This window comes from Gnatocerus cornutus, chromosome 1 (genome assembly GCF_029298725.1).
Source record: "Gnatocerus cornutus isolate USDA-ARS CGAHR chromosome 1, icGnaCorn1.1, whole genome shotgun sequence".
NCBI lineage: Eukaryota > Metazoa > Arthropoda > Insecta > Coleoptera > Tenebrionidae > Gnatocerus > Gnatocerus cornutus.
This window is the reverse complement of record NC_142233.1, coordinates 35,606,019-35,628,295: the sequence shown is the minus strand read 5'-3', so window position 1 is coordinate 35,628,295 and position 22,277 is coordinate 35,606,019. Positions and strand designations below refer to the sequence as shown.

The 22,277-nt window shown below is 32.9% G+C and overlaps 1 protein-coding gene across 2 annotated transcripts in view; it reads left to right on the top strand.

Annotated features, from left to right (window-relative positions):
• Positions 1–19,618, top strand: part of LOC148182143 (uncharacterized) — a 189,552-nt gene extending 169,934 nt beyond the window's left edge. For both annotated transcript variants that reach the window (XM_088044424.1, XM_088044416.1), the window contains 2 exons: positions 12,571–12,817; positions 15,725–19,618. In XM_088044424.1, coding sequence (XP_087900550.1) covers positions 12,571–12,817; positions 15,725–15,831 — 354 coding nt within the window. In that variant the 3' untranslated portion in view covers positions 15,832–19,618. The remainder of the gene's footprint in view (positions 1–12,570; positions 12,818–15,724) is intronic.
• The last annotated feature ends 2,659 nt before the right edge of the window (positions 19,619–22,277 follow it).

The window sequence follows — 22,277 nt, the reverse complement described above, 5'->3', positions numbered from 1 at the left end:
AGTTTCAGTTATAGAAGGGTACTTTAATTAGAGAGCTGACGGGAATCTAATCCAATCAATTAAACAATTAGTAGTTTGAGCGCCAGTCGACGATGGACACACGAACTATTGCGGACGTTCTTCCTTTCGAATTCGATTATACATTCATAGAGCCGGTAATAATTCCCTCCAATCCTGGTCACTTGTCTCAAGGACGACTTTTCATAAAAAACCCCCATTAGACAAATGTAACTCCTTAAAACTGGCTAATCGGCTCGGCAATTTGTCTATAATTTCGTTTGGAAGAGAGTATATAATGAACGATTGGAGTGAGGATTTGAATTGACATTTCGACAAGCAGTAAGCCTTGTCAAGTTCTGTAAGTCTTATCTGTACCCAACAGAGGTCTACAATGTCGTTAAACGCCTTTTTGGACGTGACAGCCCGTATTCAAGTCATCTATCAGGATGGATATTCAATAAATGATAGGGTATTACGACAGAATCTAAGTGATATGCCCGCTACTAAAATTCCATTTGCGCTCCTAACACCTAACCGAGGCGATTTGCTCCATTACGAAACTTTCTGATTCCTAATACATCAATTGACTTTACGGCAGCATTTAAATGGCGACGGCGCCAAATTGCAAAACTGAATTACACTAGTTTTGGGGAAAGTGGACACTGAAGGCAATTCTATTTTAGAAGCATTTTAAAAAATTAGACAAGTTGGTAACAAGTGTCCAATTGTTTTTTTTAGTGTTGACTAAATTTAAAAAGCAGAGTAGTCCAGGCAAAATTGGCACAAAATATCGAAAGCTCGAATCTATAGGTGTGCTGCTAAAAATGTTACGCGGTGGTAAATATAAAAAAAACACAAATGTTTCCAAATATATTGTTACTGGTGATTCCAATGGCAAAAATTCTTATTACGAAAATTGTACCCTATCAAATATGCCAAAAAAAAAGATTTCGTAACATTTTTAAAGTTACCATTTTTGAGATATGATAGTATTTTTCCTAATTTCAAGAATTTTATTCTTTTGTGCACCACATTCGAAACATCTTTTTTTAGATTGAGGAAGCATTGAGTGAATTTAACCCACGAAATTTTCTGCAAATTCTTTTTCATGGTACTTATTTTCTTCAAGAACTTCTTTTAATTTTTGAGAATCCTCAAAAGAACGAGACGAATTTTATGTAATCTTTGTTAAAATTGTTCAATTTAGACTCATTTACCTAAGATTCAGGTAAGATGAAACAGCGGCAATTACCACATACTGTTGAAAAATAAAACTTAACTTTTTCACGTAGAATTAAAACTATAACTCTTACCACCATTAAAACAATTACTTTTCATTAGTTTATTTGAAATAAATGATGGCACAGTTTTAATTGACTTCTAAACTTTATTTTAGTCTTCATGTCTGGCTTCAGCAACAATCAGCAATAATAAAGCTGGTCATTACCAATATTTAAAATTGGTAATGCACAACATTTTTAACCATTTTGTCACTGTAAAATCCTTTCTCAAAAGTTCTTAAAAGCAAAACTGCTTTTCGACCATTGAACATAGCAAAGTTGCGGAATTTTATAGAAACTGGTGAAAATTTGGTTCGGTCCTAAAATAAAAAATTCTAAATAGTATATTAAGTATTAAGAACGGTAAGAACACTTTACCGATCGAAGACAATTGTTTGGAGGAGGAGCGCAGCGACGACTCCAATTATTGTCTGAGATCGGTATAGTCCTTAACGTTCGTGATGCTTATAATATTTTTTGCACGATAGACAAATTTCGATTATTGTTATAAAACTAAAAATGTTACAAATAATTGACATTAATTGTTCTTCAATAATTCCTGAAAAATCAAAATTTCGGTCTGAGAATGAATATAAATCCTTCTTTTTAAATGCCCATTTTTAAATTTTTTCTTACCGTTCTAGAACGGTAAGTAAATTTTGTACTTACCGTTTTGTTTATCTTAGTAACTAGTAAACTCAACTTACTGTTCCAACAGCAGGCGCGGTAACTAAGCAAAATTGTTCTATCGTGCAAAAATTGCTTTTTTTTGCTCTAAAATTTTGAAATTTGGTGGAGTTGATAAGCGTACCGTAAATTATAAAGTGGACAAATTTCATTGATTTATAGTGTTTAAATTGTCAAAATTACGTAATTTTAGAGAAAATAGTGGCATTTTTCATTCTTCCAAAAATGTCTAAAATTGTTCTTTCGAGCTCTAACCACAGTTAATAAACGCGTCGAAAGTAATAACTGCTCTAATTTTGATTATTTTGGCGTCCAAATTACTAAATTTACGAAATTTTATAATAAATGGAAGAAAACTTTGGTTTATCCTCTCAATAAAAATTTCTAAAAATGATCTTTTTTTGCTCTAAAATTTTGAGAATTAGTAAAGTTAATAAGTGTGTTGTAAATTATAGTGTCGACAAATTTTATTGTTTTAGCGTTTAAACTGGCAAAGTTACGTATTTTTTTAGAAAATGCTGACTTTTTTTAATCTTCCTAACAGTAAAAATGTCTAAATTTGCTCTTTCTTGTACTAATATTTTGGCATTTGGCACAGTAAATAAACATGCCAAAAATAGTAACTACTCTAATTTTGATAGTCTTGACGTTAAAATTACCAAAATTACGAAATTTTATATTAAACAGAAGGAAATTTTGGCTTACCCTCTTAATAATTTTTTTTAAAATTGGTCTTTCTTGCTCAAATATTTAGGCATTTGGCACTGATAATAAACGTGTCAAAAGTAGTAACTACTTCAATTTTAATTGTCTTGGCGTTAAAACTACCAAAATTACGGAAAAATAGTAAATCGGTATAAAATGTTAAATTCTCATGAGTCTGTGAATTCTAAGAGCAGTTCTAAGGTCTTTAAACTACTTTGTTATACATTAAGAATTTTACCATTAGTCAACCTTTTAGTACATGAAACACATTTCTGTCATTTTGTAGAAAGAATTGCTCAAATATTTCAACTATCGTTCTAGATAACTAAATCACTATGTTGTTACACTATAGATGGCAGATCTTGATATCGTTAAGTGCCAACTTGCAAAATTACATTAGTTTTGGAAAAAGTGCACACATGAAGTCAATTTTATTTTAAGAGCATTTAAATAAGTCAGACAAGTTGGTAACACTGGTCAATTTCTCAGTGTCCAATAGTTTTATCAGTGTTGGCTAACTTTGAAAAAGAGGAGACATGTGGGGCAGTTTTTGTCTCCCGCCATTTGCGTCTTCGCATGGAACGATAAATTTTTCTCGAGTCCGTTAAGTCAACGTAGCTGCAGGTTTGGAGAATAAAACCATTATCGATTTTGTCATTTGGAAATGTTTTAGTGTCATCGAAAATGCATAAAAGTCAATGGAAAACTGCATAAGTCAAACTTTAAACTCTAACGAAATAAAACATTTTATAGCGTGGAAAAGAGTCCGTTTCGTCTTACTCTCACATCAGCGTTTCGGTAAACAATTTTCGGGCATTAAAACGATATTCATAAGCAGCGTGCTAATTAATTAGCGTGAGATATGATGCGTCAGTACGTGGCCTTAGCTCGGCACCCAAATTACAGTCCAATTACTGCGGCCATAATAATTAGCTATAGCATTGCCAACCTAAAGGCGAAATCTCCCCACTACGGTGCCAGATCGACTCTAACAAGGCAGGCTGCTAACTTGCTAACTTGATTGCATGTATGCGTGGAATTTCTACAATTTGATGCGTTGTTATTTGTCAAACAACAAACAATCAAACACTGACACTCTCGACAATTGTTTGAATTGCGGGGTTGGCGGTTGGATACGTGATCGGCCGATTGCTGCATGGCCACTCATGCTTGTTATTTCGCGTTTGAATATTGCTCCCTACTAATTGAGTTTTGTTTATATTGTTTTTAATTCCTTTGTTTGGACGCAAAATTATGTTTATGTAACGTTCATGAAATAGAAAAATATCGCCGTCCGCTCATTCATATTACCAAGTACCAGTGGCTATGTTAATTAGAAGAAAATGAAGAGCGCACAATCGGAATTTGGTTTCGTCTACACAAACTATTATCTATAATTACCGATAAAAGCTTATAAATTTCGGTGATAATGAAATTGCGTCAAAATTTGTGTGCCGCGATATAAGCATTACTCGAGAAATTAATTGTTAATTAATGTTTAATGTAACTGTAACTGGAATTACGTTGTTGATCACGCGTCACGTAAAAGACCGCGGAAATAAATGGAGAATTTCGTTAATTTAATGGTAACTTGCTCGTTTTTAATGCCGTGCTGTAGACGTAAAATCCGGACTTTTATTTCCACAACCAACATTTAAACAACGTAATTTTCATTGGTTTTTACAAGAGATCTAAACAGGAAGAATGTACAGAATCGAACGAACATGACTAGAGAAATTCGAGAGGATTCCAAGAATCTCAACAATGAGAATCTGGAAATTTCAGGACTTGATAAAAAATCGAAATTAAAGGAACTGAAAATCCGAATGGCCGTTTTATGGATTGAATTCGCAGAGTTTGAAATCCAGAAAACTTCCAATTTTTATTAAGATTCAGCGGGTAAATCTGCAAAATTCGTATAGAATTTCGCTAATTTAGATGCTAAATGATCTCAAGAATTCTAAGAACGTGAAAATTTTACAAATCGAACTCTTGAGAATCTTGATAAAAAAGAACTAAAGAAATAAAAAATCTTGGCAGTTGGAGAAAGAAAAGTCCTGTAAAATGAGAATATAAATAAAAAATCGAAAAATAAAAGGATTGTGGAACCTAAATGACTCAAAGAATAAAAATAATTCCTTGGATCTATAGAGTTTGAAGCTTTTAAAACAACAATTGGACAAAATGAAGCACAGTAAAAAATTTACAGTGATTTAAAATACAGAAACTTGAGAATCGGTCACAATTCAGAATTTGAGACTCTGAACTATTAAAGTTTAAAAAGAAAATAGAAAAGAAGGACTTTACAGACGGGAAAGCCGAAAACTAAAGAAATTAACAATTCAAAACCTCAAAATCGCACCAAATTTGTCGTTAAAAATTGTGAAAATTTAATGCGCCGCTGTAAGACATAAAACTGGCAGTTTATCTCCTCGGCCGCAAAAGCTCATTGGTAAAATAAAAATTAAATTCCCAATAATAAATCCCAATTACATCGCATTGAATGTTTTTATTTAGATGACTTTACATCAGTTTATTGAATTTCCCTCATAATTTTACCGTGTCCTGTCGGATTTAATCCATTTTTGTCCAATTTTAAAATTCAATATTCTGCAACTAGAACAGTTTTTAATTCAGTCAGACGGGCAACAAATTATAGGAAAGTCGTTTCTAAAGAGAATTTGCAGTCCGTTTTGCTCCATCAGGTCCGGATTCAGAAATATTCTTGAGAAATTATACTTTTTTAAGTTCTACTGTATTTTTTTCACTTTTTCTTGAAAACTGGCAACGTTATGTATTTGCTAGACTGTGTTTTGGAAACGTAATTTCATAAACTATCCAACGACCTATAAAACTCATGGCTGAAAAAAGTACTTTTCATGATATTATTGAAAAACTGATCAAGTGTCCCAAAAAACGCTGTTTTTAGAGATTTTTATAGAATTTTCAAAAGAACTCAAGAATTATTCCATCGATTTTTTATTTTGATTGAAAATGTTGAGATTTTGCCTTTTTGACGCGCTTACAAATGCATTGCTATTTCTTATCGCTTGGAAATTACAGGACGAAAAGCATTGAGAAGTTTTGCAAAAATAAAAAAAAATTAGAGCGTCTCAGGAGATTTAGATCGAATCTAAAAAGAGATATAAAGATCTTAAAAAGAATCCAAAATTTATCTAGGAAATGCAAACAGAGCTTGGAGATTATTTAGAAAATCGAAAAAAAATTGGAAACTAATTAAAAATAAAGAACTTCTAAATACAATATAAGGAAAATGAAATAAATCATAGAACACAGAAAATCCAAGAGAATATAAAAAGAAATTAAAAAATGTAGGAAAAAGTCTAAGGGATTCTAAGAAGAATTCAAAAAGAATGCTCTATCTGAAAATTCTAAAATCCGTCCCTGTTGCTAAAAAAAAATTGGGATTTCAAACAGACAGTCAACAGGTCAAAAACAGTAATTTCCCCAAATTTCATTGCCTTACCATAAAAAATACGAAAATTACAGGTCTGAATGGAAAATTTTTAGTTCGTTGCAAAAATAAAAATTCTAAAATCTAAAATCATAATCTATGAAAATTTTAGAGAAAATTTGAGGACCAATTAAAAAATGGAATTCCAAATAGAATTTATTCAAGATAATAAAATAAAACAGAATCCACAGAAAATCTAAAGAAAATCTACCAGAGCTTAGAGAATTTATAGACAATTCAAAGAAGAATTCAAAGAGAATTTAGATAACATTCAAGAAGTATTTAAAAAAATTAATTAAACCGAATCTAAAGCATAATTAATAGAATTAGAACGAATCTAAAAATTATCTAGAAAATTCAAGCAGAATCTGGAACACGCAAATATAACCTGAAGATTTTCTAGAGCATCTGAGGGAAAATCTGGAACAAATCTAAGAAAAATTAAAGGAAATTTGAGGACTAATTCAAAGAAAATATAGAAATTCTAAATAGAAAAATTAAATAAACAAGAGACCACAGAAAATACACGAGAATATTAAAAGAAATTAACGAATGTAAGAAAAAATCTAAGGGATTCTAAGAAGAATTAAAAAAGTATGTTCCATCTGAAGAAAATCTAGAACATCTCAGAAGATTTGGCTCAAAAGACAACCTAAGAAAAATCTAAAAAGCAATAATAAAAAAATCGAGATAGAATATGAGGAAATCCAAAAAGAATTAACGGAAATTTAAACAAACCAAAGACAATTCAATTATATTTTTGCACAGTCTAGAAAAATCTATAAAATTCTGAAAACATCTGGAAATTTTAAAGAGATCTAAAATATTCTATAACTTAAATAAAATTGATTGAGTATTTAGAAAATCTCAGAAAATTCTAAAGTGATTTATTTAATCCAATTCAAGGATCTAAAAAACAGAATTTAAAGATCTAGCGGAAGTATTTTACAAATAAAATGTCCGAATCCGGACCTGATTTAGAATCAAGAGGCAATTCTACTTTAGGAATGAGTTTCCACTGCTCTAATACAAAACTTGTTGACTAGTGAATCAGCAAAACAAGTCGAAGAATCATAACAAAAACGATAATTTAACTTAATGGAGCAGCTATAAGTGTGTCAGCAACCACGCGCACTTGTATACAATTACAGAAATTTTAGTTAGACATGTACCTAGTCTTTACCTTAGACAACGTAATTAATAGTCAAAAAGGACAACAAGAGCGTTTCCCATTAACAATACGTCTCTGAAATTAGTCTCGAGTTAATTGAAACTGAGTGCATTCAAGAACGACGGACGCAACACAAAAGGCATGCGTTAGCATCTGGAGACGACGTAAAGTCCTGCCCTGCCTATTCGAAGGAACATCCATCTTGGTGCAGGAATGTAATGTCGCCGCCTGTGGACATGTCTAGATTATGCCTGATGAGGGTGACTATCAATTAACAGCTTTGGTTGTCTTACGAATAGGATATTATCAACATGACCACCCGTTGACATCTTCGAGATCGCTGCCAGGAGCAATCATCGGCAAATTTATCTGCAAAATCTCGAAAATTCGTGGGGGCCATTTGAATTAAATTGGGCAGTTTTAAGCATACGTGTGTATCAAATTTAATTTAAACTTGAAATTCCCTTCTAATGAGTCATTAACTCGTTGATTGGCGCGTTTGGAGGCGGCGCACGTACTTGTTGCAACAATTGAAGAAAAATCTGTTATAGAACACCCCTCTTTCAAAAGAAGTCAAATTTTAAATCATCCTAGGTTAAATTACTCACATTTTGAAAATTCATGTTTCAATAATTGCATTTTTTTATTAAATTTTTGATAGTTTAACTGGTTAAAATTCTATAATCGACAACAGAATATTTGCAAGAATATCTGAAAGAAGCATTTATGTTATACAAGCCTAAAACCAAGACAACTGGGAAAAAAAATCTAATAACGTAGTTGGCAAAAAATTATGACTACACTGCGCCGCAAAATTAACGCAAACAAGAGGGAAAAAAAGTTATTTTTCATTTTACAAAAAAATGACAAATTAATAATATGTTTTGCTTAATTTAAAATAAATAAATCTTTAATTAAAACTTTAGTTTTATCAAGCTGGTGTTCTTAAAATCGAAAATAACAAAAAATAACGAATAACATTTTTATTTTTAATTTTGCAGAAAATGTCAAAGGAATGGAATTTGTTCCTTAACTCAAACCAATTTCCACTATTTGATTGATCCATTACCTGTTTTAGCACATAGTTCAATTCTAACTCGTAATTCTTTAAGACTGTTTCGAATTTTCTCAATTATTTGTTAAGGATGCAATTGAATTTCTTTTCCAATTTTTTAATACTTACACATTATTGGGTAAATTTTCCTTTAATTTTTAACGCACTATTTGATATTGTGAATCCACAGCCTGCTATTATTTAAATACGATTACAAAATTTAATAAATAAAATAATGACAAAATTAATTTTAAGAATACAAACTAATAATTTTGAAATTTTAATTGCAGATTGATCTGTTTTAAAATAAGCAAAAAATTTTATTTCTTTGTAATTTTTTTGTAAAATGGAAAATAAACTTTTTTTCCCTCTTGGGAACTCAATCCGGGGACATACTGTATATGCATTTTAAGCTATTTAGACAATTTGATATCGATTTTTTTTCACAAAATTAACAATTGTTGCGAAATTCAAAGAAATTTATTAGATCAATCAATCACCAAATGTCGTCAAAAAATGCTGACGCGCGTTTCGATAGCGATGCTACCATCATCAGAGCGATGATTAAACTGATTATAACTGATGATTAAACAATCAAATTTAAAAATTTTAGAACGGAAAACAACATTTTTTGAAATTTATAAAAAGCTGAAGAATGGTGAATGCGCCAAAGTTGTAATTTTTGAATACAATTTTGTCAGTTTTGATTGTAACAGTGAAATTTTCATTTTTGTTAAATCATTTAATGAAACTGTTTAGTTCTGAATGCATTGCAAAAGTTTAATATGCAATTTTGGATTGTCCTATAAATGTTCTATCAAATTAAAGTAATCGTAAGTTGGTGTGAATCGTCAATAATTTTTTTTAACCATTTTCAAAATTAATAGGCCAATTTTGCGTTAATTTTGCTGGGTACTATACATAGTTAAAATCTCTAGAATGTGCACCTTTTTCTCAACAATTTTCCAGTTTGCTAAAGTTAATATACGAGTGAAAAGTAGAAAATTCTCCAACTTTCATAGCTGTAACACAAAAATTACTAAAAATTAGAATTTTATTGGTGGAAGTCAGAACAGTTTGCTTAATTTTGAATATTAAAATTTCCAAATATAGTGTTTTTTGCTCTACAATTTTGCAATTTGGTAGAATTAATCTCAAAAATCTCAAAAACAGTAGTTTTCCCATAGTTCATGCTGAAGCAATAAAATTACCGAAATTTTAATGGTGGATGTCGGAAATTTTTGCTTCGTTTTTAAAATAAAATTTTTAAAGTCTGTGACTTCCGTTCTAGACTTTTGTAATTTATTAAAATTAGTACATAACTCATAGGTAGTAACTTTTCCAAGTTCGTAGCCGATGTACTGAAATTATAAAAACATTCCGAATTTAAACAAAGGGTGTCTAAATTTTTTGCTCCGCCTTAACAATTTCTAAAATTGGGTCTTTTGCTCTAAAGTTTTGCAATTTGGTAGAGTCAAATGACGGATCAAAAGTTGTATTTTCCCAAATTTCATAGCCGTAGCAGTAAAATTACCAAAATTATTATAAAAGTGGTTATGACATTTTGTTAACCACGTTATTGCAATTTCTTATCCATCTGTCTTGGTTTTAGAATTGTATGACATAAATGCTTTTTACATCTCTGCTTTTCACAACAAACATACTGTTGTCGATTGTAGAATTTTAAACGGCTAACTCATCAAAAGTTAAAAAAATAAAGAAAATTCAAATATTGATACACAAATTTGCATAATTTGTCTAAATTAAAGTAAACACTTTGAAAAAAATGTAACAACCTTATCACCCCTCAGCTTAAGTTTAGATTAAACATTTCCAACCCGGTTGTTCCAAAATTGTATTGTTTGCCAAAAATTCATAAACCGGGGAAGTCAGTGCGACCAATTGACTTCACAAATTTCAAAATGGTTGACAAATGAATTTAATAATTTAACCAAAAAGTAGCCTAGCCTTGCAGTCAAAAATTCTTTTTAATTCATCAGTAAAATCAAAAACGAACAGCTGCAAGAGGGTGAATTATTAGTTTCATTCGATGTAAGTTCTCTATTTCCAAGTGTCCCCGTTCCACAAACACTTCTCTGGTTGGAAGAACTCCTAGTTGAAAACAATTTCAACCCGGAGATTGTCAAGGAATATATTCAACTCACAGACCTTTGCATGAAGCAAAACATTTTTCAATTTTCCGGGAATTTCTTTTTCCAGCATGAAGGCACGGCAATGGGTAATTCATTGTCTCCGTTCATTGCTGACCTTTTCATGAGCCGCTTTGAAAAGGAACTTGAATCTGAGCTTGAATATTTTCCAAAAATCTGGGTTAGGTATGTGGACGACATTTTTGCCAAATAGAATTTTTGTCAAATATTGATGACTTTTTAATCAAAATAAATAACCGTTATCCAACCATAAAATTTACTTGCGAAATAGAGAAAGACGGAAAACTTCCATTTTTAGACACAATTGTAATTAAAAATTAGAACAGATTAGAGTTTGATGTTTATATGAAGGAAACCAGTACTCTTCATCAGTCTACATCACTGCAGACTCCCATCGTTGTCCTCAACATAAGATGACAAGTCTAAATTTTCTTGTTTACAGGCTTTTGAATTTTCCATTAAACAAAGTCAGATTCACAATGGAATTAAAATTAATTAAAGATGCTGCCAGGTGTAACGGTTTCGATTCCAACATTGTTGATAAAATTGTTCAAAAATTTAGATTTAAGAAATTGGCAATGAATGTTCTACTTTTCAGAAAACACCTGAGAAGACTTCTTTTGCCACCATCCCATACTCACCTTCAGTGACAAAGGGACTGGAAAGAATTTTCCAGGGTTTGGATCTCAAAGTAGTTTTTACTTCGGGTCCAAGCCTCCAAAGTCTTCTAGGTAATTCTAAAGACCGAGTAGGAACAACAGAAAAGTCGGGGATTTATGAAATTAAATGTAAAGATTGTGATCAGAAATATATTGGGCAAACAAGAAAGTCAATTTTAAAAAGGTTCAAAGAGCATCAAGCTCATCTCAAATTTAGAAGGTTTGAAAAATCAAGCGTTGCCCAACATGTTTTTGACAATGACCACCACATTGATGAAAGTTGTCTTCGTTTAATTAAAAATGTAAATAGTTGTAAATTTCTAGACATTTATGAAAGTCTAGAAATATTTAGGAACAAAAATGTAATAATGAACTCAGACAACGGCCCCATCCCCTCCTCCTCCCTCTACTTGCTTCTACCTGCGCCAAAGGGTGCGCGTCGACAAGCTTTTAGTATATAATTATTAATTAATTGTTAGTTTTTAGTTTAATCATCGCTCTGATGATGAGAGCATTGCTATCGAAACGCGCGTCAGCATTTTTTGTAAAAATTTGGTGTTTGGGAAAAAATTGTAATTTTAATAATTTGTCAACACCACGAATTGATCCAATAAATTTTCTTTGAGGAAAAGTAATTCAACCTACGATAATCTAAAATTTGACTTTTTTTTAAAAAGAAGATGCCCTAAAATATTTTGTTGGTTTTCGTTTTCATGAGCAATTTTTTTCGAATAAAATTCTCTTCCGCCGAACTGTGTATTGCGGATGGAAATAGTTTCCCGGGAAAAAGCAAATAATCTCGCGATTGTGGAACTTAGACATTCAGAGTTTGAGTTCAGGAAGTGAAAATGAAATTGATTCGAGTAATCCTCCTTGATATGAAGATCTAAGAGCTTATGCTTCGATACTAAATTGAATTTACCGAGTACAACAGTGTCTGGATCGTACCTTTGAAGCCAGATACGTGCTCGCCGGCATATTGAAATACATTTTTGATATTACCACTCTCGAATTTTCATCGTCTCCCTTCTAACTCATCTAATTAAAAAAATGATTACACAAGCGAATATCTCGCAAACATATCTCAAAGAGCTTATTCGTGATTCAGCTTCAATTAAAACATGTATAATTAAAAAGTTTCCTGAAATATTCCAGACAGTGGATGAGTTACTACTCTATGTAATGAAATTGTGAACTTTTTAAGTAGGTTCATATCTTACGCTTATAATTTGACTTTTCAACATCTCTGAATTTTAAATACGCCGTCTAAATTATTCATGCGGAGAAACGAAAACTGCTACACATTATGCAGGCTAATTTTTTAACTTTTCTCTGCGATTCCAATTATTTCCACGTTACTCTCCGCAGGTGCACCCGAAGTACGGCATTGACATACATAACTCGGTGGAACGCTACGATGCTCTTCCCGGATTGGAAACTGTCCGCTCCATGATCTCCATCAATGCTAGTTTAGAGCTCTTCAAGAACGGCAAGATGAAAATCCGCTGCCTCGCCACCATGTTTGCGTTGTACCGGAGAACACAAGAGTCCGAACTCCACGACGACGCCCCCCAACTCGCCCTCATCATGATACCGACAACGCAGAGCAACGAAGGTAAAATCCATCAATCATTACCTGCGGCTAATCCACTTTTACGAGTCCAAAGAGACAAATACCGCCACCATGTTGAGGATTATCGGAAATGCATTTTCCGCGAAGTGACAAACACAGATTGCTCGAGAAAAGTCACTGTCATCCGACAAATAGCCGGGGAAAATCTCTTCATTGGCAGTTGCGGAGCGCAGAGGTGTTGTCATAAAAACGCGGTTTCAATTTAGCCACTCGTCTCTGACTGCCTATTGTGACTAATTTCCTCTGTTAATTTGGTTTTCAAATCGCAATTCAAACCTCAACAGCTCAATAATAATTGCGAGTTTATTTGGTAGGAGCAAAAACTACCACTCCTATAATTTGTCTGGGGAGAAAAAGAACAGCGCAAGGCGTTCATTTAGTTTCTCTGAATAAAAGAAAAATCGCTGCTCCTAATTTGTGCGAATTTAGGGAATACAGGAACTGGCCCAACATAAAAAGCCACTTTCATTTTCCGGCAATCAATCTCATTTCCAATTTCCGAATACGTTCGGCGTCAATTTTTCTATTACGGATTATTCTGAAGGACCAATATGTTGCGAGTGCTAGGTGAAAGATGACGTTTCGGTGGTGTTTTATGTGCTTGTCAACCCTGCATGCGCGATTAGTCCAGTGTCTGCAGAGCCGGTTCGGCGTATTTTTTCGAAAGTTAGTGTTGGGGTCTCAACCAACTTTAATTCGCCTCTGGGTTCTTTTCTTCAGTGATTTTTTTTCTTTCTTCTTCAGTGGTTCTTGATTTTCCGGTTTGGGTTCTTTTTTTTGTTTGCTTTTTTGTTGGGTTTTTCTGTTTCACTGCCTTCTCGAAGTGCTTCCTGGCGATTTTCTGGATGATATCACCAATCAGTGGGTTCTTTAGGTGGTTGTGGAACTGTTCGTTCTTCATAATCCAAGGGACGTCGATGGAGTTTCCCAGGATCCTGTTCTGCAGAATTTAAAGTTTCTTCTTTCTTCTCCGGTTGATCCTTTTCGCTTAGCTAGTTCATGTGCTTCGGCAAGTCAAGTTTTTGGTCTACGATGCTTAACTTCCGTCGTCTATAAGATCTTCTCGTCGTTGAACTCGGTGCTTTTTTCCGGTTTGTGCTTCTTTAGCCTAATCGTGATAATGATTCTATTTTTTTTCTGGGATCCGGAAGTCGATAAGATTCCGGACGAGTCTTGATGGCAAAAAAAGACTCCAGTTGTCCGTTTCGAGACGTTAAATCCTTGAATAGTTTGTTGTCTTCTTCTGAATCCGGGTTGTTCTTCCGGATGATTTTTTATTCTTCAATTACTTCTTTAGATGACTCTTTCAGCTACTGGACCTATAGCGGTTGAGACCCTTTTTCTTCTTTCCTGATTTGTGGATTCTTCCGTGTTTCCGGTAACTTCCGGAGACTTAAAAATAGAAAGAATCTTAATTTCCCCGGAGCTTTCTTCGGGTTGAGGTCCTTGATGATGCCTTTGATTTCTTCTTTGGTTGCTTTATCTTTCCTGTACCATACTGGGACCTTTCTTCCGGTTTCCAGTTTATTCTCTTTATTGAGTTTCTTCAGTTTTCTTTCCCACTTCCGGTTTTCTTCTTGGACAAATTTGTGACTCCATCTGTTGAGTTATCTTTTGTCCTGCGATGCGAGAGTTCTCTCAAAAGGCGTTTAACGGCCTAGGCGTCCAAAAAACTAGTTAGTTTTATTGTTTAACGGTTGATATCGCACTGTTATCAATCGTCAGAAGTCTGCTGAAGTCTTATTTTCAACATAGTCGCTGGACGAGCAACCTGGCAGAGTAAAAGTCACTCCATCAGAATTTTTTTTTTTTTAATTTTGTTGCCCTAAAAAATAGTGTGGACCACACGTCCGAAAAGGCTTTTGGCTCCGCCTTGTCTTCGAAATTTCAATTAGACTTCCAAAATAGCATTTTTCAACCTGGTGATTCAAATAACTATTTTATGCCGCCGTCTTTTTTAACGTTTTTGAAGAAATGTAAATAGGGCGGAATAGGGACATTTGGCGGCCTAGGTGTCCAAAAAAGCAACTACAAGTTATTTTTTTGTGTAACGGTTGGTATTGCACTTTCATGTCATAATGTGCTACACGGCGTTATTGAAATTTTCAAAGCTCGAAAACAGTCCTATAAATTTTGAAAATTTAAACAAAATTATTTGAGGCATCAAAACAAACAATTTACTTACATTTCCGTTTTTAACAACAGAAAAGGAACGTTTTCCACAATTTTGAAACAATTGAAACAAGCGCCAAAATTTGAGAGAGCTGCCACTCGAACCGTAAAAATTCTAAATTCCCTAAATACTTAATTATTGTGGCAGCAAAGTGCAGATTTTTTTATTTGCAATTTAATTAATTAGACGTTCTGAAATGAAATAAAAAGATGCAAAAAAACGTTGCAATCGAAAAACAATAAATATTCAAGTGTTTTATATTTTATTACCAAAAAAAACAAAAAACCAAAAAACATTCCGGCCTTGTGATCTAAATTACTATTTTGGCATTTGTGATACTCGTTTGCGGCAGAAAATCATTTATAAAATTCTAGGCAGTCAAACGTGGCATTTAGAATAGTTGGTTATATTTTGCTAGTTGGCATCGCTGCATAAATGACAAAGTATCAACCAATTAAGTAACGTTTCAAGAAAAAATTCGCGGTGCTACCAACCTACTGCTAAAATCTCCCTAAATGATCAAAACACGTTCCAAATTCATTCTAAAAGTCAAAATTGTAAAGAAGTCCGGCCCTGCCTTCCTAGGGACATTTGTCCACAGTCTCGGACGCTCTAGACAAGTCCGAGAAAATCAATAAAAAGCATTAACACGTCCGGCGCGGAAAGAAGCGAATTGTTTAGAAAGTGTGAATACTAAGAGAAATGTCGTTTTTCAGGCATCTTCTTCAGCAGCGGCACCGGCCAGGCCAGCACCACCATATTTTTGATGGTAATCTTGTTGTACTTTGTCCACCTGCACGCCTGGTTGAGACAGCCCCAATAAGTTGTATATCAAAAGACTTGTAAAATGATTTTAAAAGTGATAGTGTGTCTGTATAAAAAACGTGATAAACTTCAGTTGGAACCGAGTGTGATAATGGACAAAGAACTGGCCCAAGTTCGTTAGTTGTGTATGATAATGCCAAATAAGTGTGATTACCGTGAAATTTTAACTATGTAATTTGCGGCGCAATAACTGTAGTGTAATTCTAGCAAAATTAAATTTGATTGAATTGATTGATTTCTTGTATAAATGTACGTTTAGTTTGCCAGTAATCCTGTCGTACACCTGAATTGCTCAAAATTGCGTTTACTTTACTTGAATTATTTTCTTTAAGGTGTGTTGAGGAAATGGAGTGCAGACGCCCGTTTCCCGAACGTACTTGCAAGAATCAAGTGTGAATATTCTTTTTAGACTACAGACTTGTTTGCGTTTATTTACACATGCTGTATATGACGTGAAATCCATATTGAATGTTCACACTTGTAGCATAAGGGGAGAAACAAATTTTGTATTATGAAGTTCTGAAAATTTATGGTCGTTATATGTAAATATATAGAATAACCGACAACGTGAAAATTTATATTTTAGGTAGACGTAGGATCAAGATTCCACTTTTCTTTTTCTATTTACCTTGAACGGAACGTGAGTCGGACTTTTTTCCGTGGATGATAAATCTGTGTTTAATGAAAATGTGACATGTTTCGTGCAAAATGCGATTTTCATTGACTTTACTCGAGTTTGTCTCCATTATACACTTGAAGATAAATTAAAACTGTATTGACTCCGTCACAGTGTCACTTCCCATTCCGCATGCATCTCGCAGTTTACACTTTCCGGCGTGTTTTGTAATAACGCGCCATAAACTCAAGACTGTGATAACTGCGAAACTAGTCTACATCACCGTCTTATTAATATAAACAAAGTTGGATGACGGCGAATTTCAACTTGCCCGTATAACTAACGTATCCTGTCACTTCAGGCAAGTATGAAGTATAACAATTCCTCTCACTGCTCCAAATTGTTTAGTCCACTTTAAGTTTATTGTTATCCTGGCTTTCAAACTACCACTAGAGTTAAACTAAGTTAACTTAGAACCCTTTTTGCCGACACGGGGACTATATTTGAAACAGATTACTCGCATTCTTAGTTACGTTTTGGATCTTTGATGTTGGCGACCTGGAATTCTTTCAAATTGCGAAAAAAAGTACAAAGGGAAAGTTTTACTCCATCAGGATCGCAGATATTTTTAATAAGCTTCTGCGTACAACTGTTATTAAAATATTTGTCATATCCAGGTCAGGACTCAGAGATATTTGTAAAACACGGTACGGTTACGATTCCAAGAAAACAAATTTTGGATTTCTTTATTTTGGGGGTAAATCAAACACTTCTGAAAAAATATGTTAAGGGCAGTAACTCTGGTAATTTTAACGCTACAGCCATCAAATTTGGGAAAGTTACTAACTTGGAACTGCTTATTAACTGTCTTAAATTTTAACAGTCTCAGTGAGGTGAAAGTAATTTTAGAATTTTTATTTATCAGACAAAAAAAATCCGATTTCTTTTACGAAAATTCGTAATTTTGGTAATTTTAACGCCACAGCAATCAAATTTTGTGAAGTTACTAATTTAGAGTTGCTTATTAACTGTCTAAAATTGCAAAAATGTAGGTCCAACAAGACAAGTTTTAATTTTTTATTTTGAAGACGAAGCAAAAATTTTCGGTTTTCTTCACTGAAATTCGTAATTTTTGTAATTTATGTACTACACCATGAAATTTGAGAAAGCTACTATTGTTAAGTCGTTTATTTCGTTATACCAAGTTGTAATTTTGTAGAGCAAAAAACGCAAATTTTAGAAATTTTTATTTATTAAAACGTAGCAAAAATTTACGATTTCCTTTACTAAAATTCGTAATTTTGGTAATTTTAACTCCACAACAATCAAATTTGAGAAAGTTACTAATTTAGAGTTGCTTTATTAACTGTCTTAAATTGCAGAAATGTAAGTCAAGCAAAACAAATTTTAGAAATTTTTATTTATAAGCCTAAGCAAAAATTTTTGATTTCCTTCGCTAAAATTCGTAATTTTAATAATTTCAACGCCACAATAATCAAATTTAGGAAAGATACTAATTTTGACTTACTTATTAACTGTGCTAAATTGCAAAATTTTAGTTCAGAAGAGGCAAATTTTGTTTTTTTTTACTTTAAAAATAAATCGAAAACTTTTAAAAGTATGTTAAAGGCCTTAACTCTGGTAATTTTAACGTCACAGCAATTAAATTTGGGGAGTTTACTAGTTTGGAGTTACTTATTAACTGTCTTAAAATGCAAAATTGTAGGTCCAACAAGACTAATTTTGGAACTTTTTATTTATGAAGACGAAGCAAAAATTTTCGATTTTCTTCACTAAAATTCGTAATTTTGGTAATTTTAGTGCTAGAGCAATAAAATTTGTGGGAATTACTATATTTTTTGGTGATGTTTGAGGTGTGTATTAACTTTACCAAATTGCACCATTGTAGAGCAAAAAACGCAAATTTTAGAAATTTTTATTTATAAAACGAAGCAAACATTTTCAGCTTTCTTCACTGAAATTCGTAATTGTGGTATTTTTAGTGCCACAGAATCAAATTTAAGGAAGTTTCTAGTCAAACTAGCCCAATTTTGGAATTTTTAATCTGAAGATGAACAAAAAATGACCTAAAAAATTATTCAAGCTTGTAACTCTGGTAAATTTAGTGCTACGTCAAACAAATTTGAAGTTTTCACTAATTTAGGCTTGATTAATATCTGCGCTAAATTGCAAAATTTTAGTTCGAAAGAGACAAATTTTGGATTTTTTTATTTTGAAAATTAATAAAAACTTAAAAAAATATGTTCAGGGTGTAGCTATGGTAATTTTAACGCCACAGCCATCAAATTTTGGGGGGGTTTCTAACTTTAAGTTTATTAACTGTCTCAAAAATTGCAAAATTTTAAGTCAAACAACACAAATTTCGAATTTTTTAATCTAAAGATGAACCAAAAATTAACCAAAAAAAAAGCTAGTAACTCTGCTAATTTCAAAGCCACAACATTCAAGTTTGGGGTAGATGATGGAGGAAAACAGACTTCAAATTCTGAATCATAAGACCATTCCATTTCTCCAGAACATTTTTTAATCAAAATTTGTTGACGAATGTTATTTCAAACTTTATTAAATTCTATTTAAACAAGTTCCTAAACTTTTTTTAGATATCCTGAGATCCGTTCAAAACCCATTCCAAGCAGGCCATGCATAGTGAACGTTCGTCGGCTTCTCGTCCAAAAACTATCAAATCCCTCAAATATTCAGTTTTCATTGGTCAAGTCCGGTGCGCTAGTGCTAGTCACGACATGACTTTTCCCTTAAAGAAGAAAGTCGATGAAAATTGCAGACTTTTAAATTTCGCAGTTGATTTTTGTTCACATTAGATGACTGTAAATACCATAATAATAACAATCAAACCACAGTATACCAATTACTACCTAAATAAAATATATGGATCATTTGGTAAATTTCGTAGCTCTAGCGATTACATCGAATTCAGTGTGTTTCGTTTGAAAGAGGACCGTTTGATATTTTTAAAATTTATAAAAATAATGCTGTCATAATCCTACACATAGCCCGCAGATAAATCATAAAGAATTTCATGGCAAAATTAATTAATTTCCCCCGCGACGTGACGGCCCTATTTTTATATATTTCCAGTGAAATTTGTTTTTGTATAAATTCAACATTCCAGTTGTAAGGATGAATGTAATAGGACAGTAATAATTGTTAATAAATGATTATACGTTTTTTATCACTTGTGTTTTTTGATTCGCCATAAAAAAAAATTCCTGCGCGGAATTTTAAAAGGGCCCCTCTGATTTATAATGGTATTCGTTTGGCGAAAAACAAGGTAGGAGAGAATGCTTCCTGTTTTTATTTTTGTCGTCGGTTGTTTGTTGTAATTTGCATGCTCAACTCATCTTATTCATTACAGATGCTAAATAACTCAGTTAACATGAGCTTTGTACATGTGTGTGTACATTTTCCGGCTTCAATTTGATTATCTCTTGCTTCGTTAGCCCAACGGAATTAACCATCCGCGCAGCGTCTTATTATTTTTGTTCGCGAGGAATCAATCGCAGTTCTTTCCAATCAAAGCTCATGATTACACAAAGAACAGCGGCTAGTTGCATTATTGAGTGCGCGCCTCATCCAAACTTGAGACTTTGACACATTTACCCTAAGTGATGGATGTATTCGGCACACGTCTGCGGATTTAGATGTCGCCTGTTGGCAGTACCGCTCCACTGAGAAATCCTCTGGAGTGCAGAAAGCAGATAGATTCTTCTAATCCCTTCGGAAGTCTACAGAACCGGGTTAAAGCTCGGGGAAAACATTCCGATATCTACTTGTCTAACGAACGCTCAATAATGGAAAACGCCTCCATAATGTAACACTTCCGCCAACATAAAAACAAACGAACGCTTTTTAAAACCTTCTTAAACTCTCGGAATGTTTCTCCACGGATGCGGTTACACTTACAAGAAATTTAATTAAATTGTTCCTCCACGTGCTGGAAATTTTCATGCTTCTTCGCCGACACGCAACTTTATCCACCTGCAGAATCGGGGGAATACTAAGACAGTGCTCAAACTCGCTTTACGGGGTTGATAAAGAATTCAAGGCGGACGAAAAATTAGGGGCGGGAGAAAAACAGAGCGCGCATTTTTTTGCCGGACGCCGCTCGTTGACCTCAAATTATTCGCATTTTTAAACAGCGATAATGTCAAAAATTTTGGAGAATCCATGGCGTTACCTTCAGGCTCAAGGCTCATGTAAATTCATAAAAAAACAAAACTGGAGGCGAATTTCACATTATTGACCGGCGCATCCACCAAAATCTCAACCAAGGCAACGGGCACCTTACGGACGTGTGTCGGAGCTCAACGACATACTCAACACATACGTTCGGTGTACAACTACAAATTTTGAGTGAACGAATCGGAAACTGCAATAATGAAAGCCGCAAAACAATTTTTTCTAGGCTATTTAAATTCTAAAATTTTTGTTTCTTGTTCTAAAATTCTCTAATTTAGTACACTCAATAACAATTTTCCGAAATTTCCTTGCTTTAGCACAACAACTGTCGGTTCTACAAAAGTTTATCGAAAATCTTGAATTTTGAGACCGTTTTTCGAATGAAAAATTCAAAAATTTTTGTTTCTTGTTTTAAATTTTTTTAATTTAGTACACTCAATAAACACCCTTAAAGTAACAATTTCCCCAAATTTCCTAGTTTTAGCACAAAAACTGTCGGTTCTACAAAATTTTATCGAAAATCTATATACATATAATATTGAGTCCGTATTTCGAATGTAAAATTCTTAAATTTTTGTTTCTTGTTCTAAAATTTTCTAATTTAGTACACTCAATAAACAACCCTAAAATGACAATTTCCCGAAATTTCCTTGCTTTAGCACAACAACTGTCGGTTCTACAAAAGTTTATCGAAAATCTTGAATTTTGAGACCGTTTTTCGAATGAAAAATTGTAAAATTTTTGTTTCTTGTTCTAAGAGTTTCTAATTTAGTACACTCAATAAACACCCATAAAGTGACAATTTCCCGAAATTTCCTTGCTTTAGCACAAAAACTGTGGGTTCTACAAAATTTGAATTTTGAGTTCGTTTTTCGAAGGTAATTTTGTAATTTGGTGGATGTAATGCAGAGATCTGAACAAGTAAATTCTGCAAATTTCATCTCCTTATACACAAAATTGTCTAATTCATAAGGCTAAATAGAAAATGTTTTTTATCCCGGCGCATCCACCATTTCTGCAGAATCATGAAATTTGTTTATCTTCTATTAATTCTGTAGTCTAATACGTCTAAAGTAATAAAATAATTTCACCAAATTTTGTTGCTTTAGCCTTAAAACTGTCAGATTTGTAGTATATAATAGAAAATTTTATTTCAAGTTTTGGTTCGTCTCACTAATAAAAAGTTCTACAATTGTGGTTTCGTGTTTTAAAATTCCTTGATTTAGTATACTTAATAAACACGCCTAAAGTAATAAGCTGACCAAATTTCATTAATTTAGCATAAAAATTGTCGGGCCCAGAAAATTTCGTGGAAAATTTTGAATTTTGAGTCTAAAAAATTCTAAAATTTTTGTTTCGTGTTCGAAAATTCTTCAACTTAGTGCACTCAACACTCAACAACTCAACACTTTTAAAGTAATAAGTTCATCAAATTTCAGTGCCTTAGCGCTAAAAAATTTGGTAGAAAATCTTGATTTTTGAGTCGGTTTTTGAAACAAAACATTCTAAAATTTTTGTTTTTTTTTTCAAAAATTCTGTAATTTAGTACACTTACTTAACACCTCTAAAGTAATAAGTTCACCAAATTTAACAGTTTTAGCGCTAAAACT